This window comes from Limulus polyphemus, unplaced genomic scaffold, assembly GCF_000517525.1.
Source record: "Limulus polyphemus unplaced genomic scaffold, Limulus_polyphemus-2.1.2 Scaffold508, whole genome shotgun sequence".
Taxonomy (NCBI): Eukaryota; Metazoa; Arthropoda; class Merostomata; order Xiphosura; family Limulidae; genus Limulus; species Limulus polyphemus.
This window is the reverse complement of record NW_013666118.1, coordinates 348,715-357,588: the sequence shown is the minus strand read 5'-3', so window position 1 is coordinate 357,588 and position 8,874 is coordinate 348,715. Positions and strand designations below refer to the sequence as shown.

At 34.9% G+C, this 8,874-nt stretch overlaps 1 protein-coding gene across 4 annotated transcripts in view; it reads right to left on the bottom strand.

The window, feature by feature from the left end:
- The window catches only part of LOC106458747 (nucleolysin TIAR-like), a 231,060-nt gene that overhangs the window by 201,334 nt on the left and 20,852 nt on the right, over positions 1-8,874 (bottom strand). For all 4 annotated transcript variants that reach the window (XM_022385055.1, XM_013918286.2, XM_022385056.1 and 1 more), the window contains one exon: positions 5,404-5,499. In XM_022385055.1, the coding sequence (XP_022240763.1) occupies positions 5,404-5,499 (96 nt within the window). The remainder of the gene's footprint in view (positions 1-5,403; positions 5,500-8,874) is intronic.

Here is an 8,874-nt window from a genome sequence, read left to right as displayed (position 1 = left end):
GTGTGTGTGTGTGTGTGTGTGTGTGTGGATTATTGCTATTTTGAAATAAGTTCTTCAACATATTTTCCCTAAAACAAAGAACAGTAAATAAAGTAAAGCAAACAATCATCTCTTCCAGTTACGACTTTTGTACTTCGTTGCTGCTTTACGCAGGTTGCTAAGCCTTTAAATATTTGCCACGTGGAGGATGTGAAACAAAATATTTTTTTTAGGTTTTATACACACATTTCAATAACTAAAAAATCATAAATTACTAAATTAATACCACAGAATTCCACTAATTTATCAAGCTTGTAACTAAGATGTATTTTAGTATAAACAAATTTGAAATTTCGAGCAGACCAAAGACACGCCCAATCTCGTCGAAATATTGGTTCAAAAGAAAGAGATGGCGCCAAGTCCGATAAAATGGCTGAGAAAGCCACTAGGGGGACTTTCTGAGCTTCCGATTGGTTATTCATGACATATATAAAAGTAAGTGTATATAAGGGAGTGTTTCCAAAAATGGGAAGATGTGGGTGGGGTGCCACTGTGTGATTTATTACATGAGCAATATCTTAGCAAATCAAAAAAATTAGAGGCTCTTATTTTATATTCTAGCTTGTCAATATCGGTAATCGGAGTTTCTAATTCGTTCGAAACTACAGGCTTAGTGTTTTTACTTCACAAACATCTAATTTGAACCAGTGCTGCATTCAACACACCACGTGACACACAAAAATCTTTGTTTATCTGTGGGGTTTTTTCTACAGTTTGATACCAAACTTATTGACATAAATTAATGAAATAGTAGTTCAATAAATTTTTGAATGCGAATCAACAAACGAGATGACATAGCCTTTCACCCGTGACCCGTCTCGAAAGGGGTAATTGAATAACTTGCTGGGGGCAAAAAAGGCTATCACTATATAGCAAATACGTACAGTATTATTTAGGTTTGCACGGGTACAAATTTTATAACCTAATCTTCGTGTTCATAGTGTTTTGACATGATAATGATTGTTTTTATAATATTCTGATAATATAATTTCTATACACGCAGAAAACCTTAAAATTAAATAACTAATTGTTGCATCCCTTTGCCGGCAGTAAAATGCACCGGTAGTCATTCACTACCACAGTAAAATGTGGTAGAACCAGCGCAGATAGCCCTCGTGTAGCTTTGCGCGAAATTTAAAACAAAACAAACCTTTCACCCCACCCCCTTTTAATGCCCTTGCACCTTTAAAACCATGTAACTCAAACAACAGTTATTCAAAACTACCTACATACATCACACACGTTTTAACTAACCTTATTGAGGTTTATACTCACTGTTATAACAAACTGATGTTAAGCATATCGTCAATCATTTATCATCTTTATTTATTGTTTCTGAAAATTCATTCGTGGGAACTAATACAGGTGTTTGCAGCTTAGCTGTATGCAACTACTTGTGTTTTGTTTACCAGAACAAGGATGACATTAGTAACTTTCTCAATATAACACCACACGGTGCAGTACACTTGGATTTGTCACCAACATGCATCAAACAATCAATGTTGCTAATTCCATCACAGATAAATACTACAATGTTTAAAAGTTTTCACTATTAAGGTATCCTAACAATCATCATTTATATGTTCTACGTGATTAATTAAAACAAGATTCGTGAAACATAAGTTACAGCAACACTGTACATGTTGTTGTCACCTGACTCGCCTTTTATACATTTTACATGATTCGTTAAAACACCAGTCACAACAATAGTGTACGTGTTGTTCTTAAAACTCCTTCTATACACTCTATATAATTTATTAAAACATTGATCACAGCAACACTGTACGTGTTGTTGTCATCTGACTCGCCTTTTGAACATTCTACGTGATTCAGTAAAACATAAGTGACAACAATAGTGTACACACGTGTGTCATTTGAACGCCTTCTACACGCTGTATATGATTCATTAGAACACAAGTCACACTACCGTATGTGTGACTGCCACCTGAATCGCTGTTTGTATCAATTTCCACAACTGATTTACCACCCACAAGACGATAGCATTTACATCAACAATACAAACTATCAGGAAGATGATGTAGCTGGTTCAACAACAAAGGAAACCGATATCAGTTTATCATTAAGCTACTGTAATCAGACACTCCTTGAATAAAAGATGCCACTGGTCGTGGTATCACAGTTACTGATGGCCTTGTTTGACAAGATGAGTTCGATTTTTCATTCCTCAGGATGTGCTACTCTTTTCATTTTATTAACACTTAGCTACTGTGCCAAGGGCACTTTTTGCTCTCTTCTCCATTAAAACTACATTAGCTGCCACCAGGGATCCTTTAGGAGTTGAAATTGGTATCTGCGTCTCAATGCTGTGGAAACTCAACTTACCATACTCGGCACAAGTCACGTGATCAACAGCCTTCTTGGCTAGCCAAAGGTTTTCTTATTAACATCCCTGTGGTTCGAAATCCCGTAGAGATCAGCACAAGTGGGCTTGCGATCAAAAATCGTTGACTGTTTTTATACGACTTTAAAGAGATGTGTGGAAAAAAACTGTAACGGAAGTGATGTTTATACAAGAAATTGTTGACGGCATTACTGGAATGCTGGGTTAGTTAAATAACCTGTAAACCAAAAAAATGTACAAACTGCTACAGAATTTGTAGCTTAGAACTACAAAACTTTTTTTTAGGTAATTTGATAATTTAAGTTCAAGAGTGGACTTGTTTTTAATTGCATCTTGTCTTAACAAAGTCCAACCTCTCTATTGCGTTCTAGAATATAGTTTCAACAGAATGATAGTTTTTACTTGTATGTATTCCTACTTTTAAGTTCAGATCACCCAAACAACAGTTTCCAACACTTGCAGTTCCTATTTGTATGTAGTTCTATCCTACCTAGGTTCAGACACCCCCCCCCCCAAACAACAGTTTCCAACACACTTGCAGGTTCTACCTGCATGTACTCCTATCTTTCAATTCAGTCTCCTAAACAACAGTTTCTAACAGACTGATAGTTTCTACCTCCATGTACTACTATCTTTCAGTTAAGTCTCCTAAACAACAGCTTCTAACAGACTGATAGTTTCTACCTCCATGTACTCCTATCTTTCAGTTCAGTCTCCTGAACAACAGTTTCTAACAGACTGATAGTTTCTACCTGCACATACTCCTATCTTTTAGTTCAGTCTCCTGAACAACAGTTTCTAACAGACTGATAGTTTCTACCTGCATGTACTCCTATCTTTAAGTTCAGTCTCCTGAACAACAGCTTCTAACAGACTGATAGTTTCTACCTGCACATACTCCTATCTTTTAGTTCAGTCTCCTGAACAACAGTTTCTACCTGCATGTACTCCTATTTTTCAGTTCAGTCTCCTGAACAACAGTTTCTAACAGACTGATAGTTTCTACCTGCATGTACTCCTATCTTTCAGTTCAGTCTCCTGAACAACAGTTTCTAACAGACTGATAGTTTCTACCAGCACATACTCCTATCTTTAAGTTAAGCTCCACACACACACACACCTCAAGTACGATTTTTACTTACATGTATTCCTATATTTAAAATCTAGTCCCAATGAATAACATAAGTCCAGTAGTAAGTTAGTTAAATCTCATCCTAATATGTAGTTCTGATCCCCCACCCAGCATTTCTTGGCCATACAGGCAGTTGTATTAAATCTCATCCCATTTGAGTTCTTATTCACACACAGCAGTTCCCGGTCATGCTGACAGTTGAAAGATAAATCTCATCCTAACTTAAGATTCTGATCCCAACACAACATTTCTGGGGCATACTAGCAGTTGCTTTGTAAATCTCAATCTAAATTTAAGGTTGTGATGTCCACACAGCATTTCCCGGAAATACTGGCAGTTGCAAGATAAAAATTATCCTAACTTAAGGTTCTGATCCATACACACAGCATTTCTCAGGTATATTGGTAGTTCCTACCGGTAAATAGTATCCTATCTTAAGGTTCTAACCCACATACAGCAGTTCTCGGGCATACTGGCAGTTGCAAGGAAAATCTCATCCAAACGTAAGAGCCTGATCCACATACAGCAGTTCTTGGATATATTGACAGTTCCTAAGCAAATCAGACTAAAACTTTGAGCACGGTCTCGGAAATAGTTGTCCTAATAACACATCCACAGTTTCGAGGTGAATTAATTTACTGTGTATTTGATACAAAGCTGTTTAACCTGTACGAGTAAAAATATCTTTGAAAATGTAAAATGTAGGCGATTCAAATTTCACTGGAGTCCAAAGTGTTAAACTCGTTTTTTAAGCATCCAACCCTCCATCCATTTCGTGCAAGTATGTCTTTCCAGATCTATATAAATATGTGTAATCTAATTAACATACTAGCCAATCGATTCGAAACGTTTATTTTCAAAGCAAACAGGCGTTTGGACTTTGGAAGTCAACAATTTCGCACCGTCGTTGTCATAGTAACCTTGGGAATACAACCTTTCACTTTTGAGTGACATAAATGATAGTGAATTAGTTACCACGAAATTTAGCTTTATCAAAATCTCAAATACTCTGACAATTTTCTGGCAAAAGTAAAAGTACATCTGTTTTAACTAGAAGCAACATCCGTTAAATGGGAACAGACATATACAGATAGAAAAGGCTTATGTTAGCATATTACACATTGTTTTTTTTTTATTTTTATTGTCTTTCCGTTACTTCACACTACCTGTAGATAGAAAGCCTTTTGTCACATATTTCATTCTTTCTCAAATACGTCACGCCAACACACCTTTTAACACAACAATGAAGAATAGCACCTTGAGTTGGATGGAAATACGGCACGTGTATTATACTTATCAACATTAATATCGTAGTCATTAGACATAATAAATCTGTCACAAATTTAAGTAAGAAACTTCGAGCTTTCTAACAAACTAACCTATGGTGGAAGAATTATCACAAAGAACGAGTTAAATAATAAATCAAAATAGCCTCTCCCAGTAACTAAATTCTTAGCGATTTCTGCATCCGAATTTTAGGAATTTTTCAGTGGACTGCCAAAATTTCATTGGTAATTTATTCTTTGTTGCTTATAAATATAGACACTAGTTAGGGTGATTAAACTTTACTGCGCGTAACTCAACTAGGCTTAGTTGTTTACAAAAATACAATTTTTCAACAAAAACAACTTTGTTTCATATGTTACAAACTTCTAATGATATATTAATACAATACTTAATGCATATAATTGTTAATGTTACATAGTTCATACATCTACAAAATATTATATTTAAAAATAAATTGAATATTTTGTTACATTGGATTGTATTCATTACTGTTATTTTAAATTATTTTGAGTCTATACAACCAGCCTACTTTCCATGACAAGACCTTTATACTTTTATTCAAACTCTGTGTAAAATTACGTACCCTTCCTAAACAATGTCTTTTATTCATCGCCAGAAGCGCCGCTGCTGCCGCCTGGTGGTCTGTGAATTCCACGAAACAGTACCGATCATTTCCAGTCTGGTAAGAGAAAGAAAATTTTTTAAGTATATTAACAATCTCTGTGATGAATAGAGCATCTGTTTAAGTATTTTACAATATTACTCTTTCGAAACAATTCTAAGCAATCAATACACACAATTTAACGCACGGAGCATAATGAATACGGGGTACATGTAAGCTTATAAATATTCGCTTTACGGTGAACAAAATCGCACGTTCTTCAACTTTACTGCATATTACAATATTATAGAGTTGCGTCTGGTTTTAAATAAATCCGACATCAGCTAGTTTTATTATCACTGTAATAAATAATTATTTTTTATTATAAGTAGTCTAAATTGAATACATATAAGCTATGTTTACATCTAAAATAGGAATAATTGAAGGAATGTGTCACCAGATGACACTATGATATCATTAACATGCTTACACGTGCGATATCAGAAAGGTCCGTATGGCTAAATTAAAATATCAAAAAAAATGTTTATATCCATCCGAAGAATAAAGCAACAAAGGTGTTTGTGATTGACAAATATAGCTATATGATGACTTTATGTTAGGAGAATAATAGATCAAAAACAACCACAGATCCTGTTGACAACCTGAAGAAACGAAATTTGCGAAGGTTATTGATTAGCGAACCACGTATTATGCAAAACGCGCACAAACAAATGGTTGTGAAGTTCTTGTCAATTACATAACAACACAATGCGCTTACAATTAAATCACTTAAACATAACACAAGCAATACGATGACGTAACCAAATATTGAGATGGGGGGTAAGGCACAGTTTACTGTGTTATCAAGTCTCATTGCAGATAATATAATACATCAAAAGGGTCTTTATACATGCATATCCAAGTATTAATCCTTAACCTCTGAAAACAAATAAATGAATGCTGGCTGCCATTAACGTAAATGACATGGAGTTTTATCATAATATGAACATTAATGACAAAGGTAAAAATAATAATAAACATGGAACAAGTTATTACAAACGTAATAACCCAGTCATCTCGGTTCACTTTCTATTTAGGGTAAGTTCCATCTTGTTAAAGTTTTTAATTGCAGGGCTGTGTTTACAACCTTTTCCTACAAGATTGAAATACAGTGGATATTTTGGAGTGAACTAAATCTACTCTCCAAACAAGGACCATCCAAGTGGATTTAAAACAAAATAAACCTTTAGACTTACACCTGAGTCAATGAAAGGAAAACCCTATTTCCATTGAACTACGTTAAACCTATATAAGTTTATTTAAATAAATTACAAAATAAATGTTTATTCTGCAATTTTAGAAATTTGCTTATCAGTGTGGTATATCATTTGTTTAAACTATGTTTCGTAAAGACTTTATTATCAGTGTCGCATATTCTTTGCAGGGTTCCTGCACCTATGCAGAAATGAAATTTCATGACTTTTCAAAGACCATTTTTAGATATTCAAGGGCTATTTCGTGTGTTACACAAGAAACTGCACCTGGACATACACGTTTTCAAATATAAATATTATACAAATATTGCTAAATGTTTTATATGCCGAAAAGGCAACAGTATTTTTATTACTAATCTAGCAGTGTTCAAGTGCAACTGAATTATTTGAAAATCAAAAAAATCAAAGTGCTTCAGCGTTTTTTGTTTGATAGTTTCTGTTCAATTTTCATTGTGAAACCCTTCAAGGATTCCTCCTCTCCTAGGGAAGTTGGCCATTGTGAAGAGGATAAGATTTCTTTCCTTTTTGGCTTTCTCAAAGTTTTTATTAACTGATAAAAAAGCTGCCTACTATCAGATTCAAGTCTGATCTTATGTTTGAGGGCTTCCATTATCAATTCAGTTTCTCCAACCTTTCTCTTGTCATCACCTTTCTGTGACTTCTTCTTCCTGGATTTTCCTCTTCTAAATATGTCTTATACTTTTGTCATTTTCCTAGTCATGTTTACATTTAAGACACCCAAAGCATGTCTAATGTGGTCAGTTATGACTCTCATAGCATTAAGAGACATGCTTTGTTGTTTTTCTGCAATAGCTTCTTTATTTACAGAAAATAAACCGTTCGTATACGCGAGTTTTGCAAACTCTCCAAGGCATTTGGAATTGCTTCTTGTCTGACAGGAGAAGGAAATATAGATTATACAGTCTGTCCCGTTCTCTCTGAAACATGTGAACTTTTGAATCAGACGATGGCAGGTACGTCATAAGAAACTATTTTGACTGCTTGAGGATAGTCCCTTTTTTGGACTCTGCCTACATTTACCAGATATTTTAGGGAATATGAAAATATAATAGCACTTGATGATACGTTAAACAACATCACGTCCGAAATCAAGCAGCTCATGTTCCTTACCAAGCTATAAGTTAAGGGGAACTTCTGTATAACTTTCACAACAGCAGCCTTGAGGAACTGTCTGCATTAAAGTCTAAAGCCTAGCAAGTCTATTACTAATTTTTGAAGCCTTCCTTAAATAAGTAAGGACTCTTTTAGTATCAATTTTGAAAGGTTTCTTTAAACATTTTTTTTTGTCTATCAAATTCGGGCTTGCAACGTGTTGCGGTCCAATTATGTTTTCCAGTCGTTTTGAAGCGACAAATCTTTCCAAGAGTTCCCTAACAAGAACAAAGAGATCTGCAGTCATAAGTCTACATCAATTTATCAATCTGGAATTCTTTGAAAAAAGCTTCGATTTCTCTAGCAACTGAAAGAAAAAACCGAGGATGAAGAGATGGGAATTAACAACTTCACGAATAATGTCATATGATTAAGTTTTGTGGTTTTTCTGCGCACCCACATGTTTTAAGATGAGATAGCAGGGAGAAGCACTTCTCCGCAACACTGATGTTCTCCAGCTATCAGTGCTTACAAAAACTTGGAAGCCCCGAGCATCCAGGCTCATTTTTGAAGTCATAAGCTCTCGCTGAAGATTCTGAAAAAAAAACAAAAACTAGAAGTTTGCCAGATTTTCTTCAAATTTCCAGTTAGCTGATTTACACTAATTTCTAAAAGCATTGTGAATTGTGTGTAAACCACATTATCCAATTTGTAAGAGGTGTCTTTTTGGACTGAGTTTATTTGCTTCAGTTGATAACATTTCATGTGATTTTCAATTGACATCGGGCTGTCCATGGATGTCTGCAATAAATTCTTCGAACCGAGACTTGTGACAGTAAAGAACAGCTTGTCAAATAGATCAGTGGCAGTAGCAAGTCCAACTTGGTATATCTTGTGTGGACAGTTTTTCATCCCCAAAACGAGCATGGATTTAACATTGTTTCATCTTGGTGAACTTGTTCAAGCTCTCATCAAAACAAAAGAATATATCCATCAGACTTCTGGATTTCCTGCTTTAATACGAAAATGAAATACGGAGCTAATTCATGTATGGCTAAATATGATG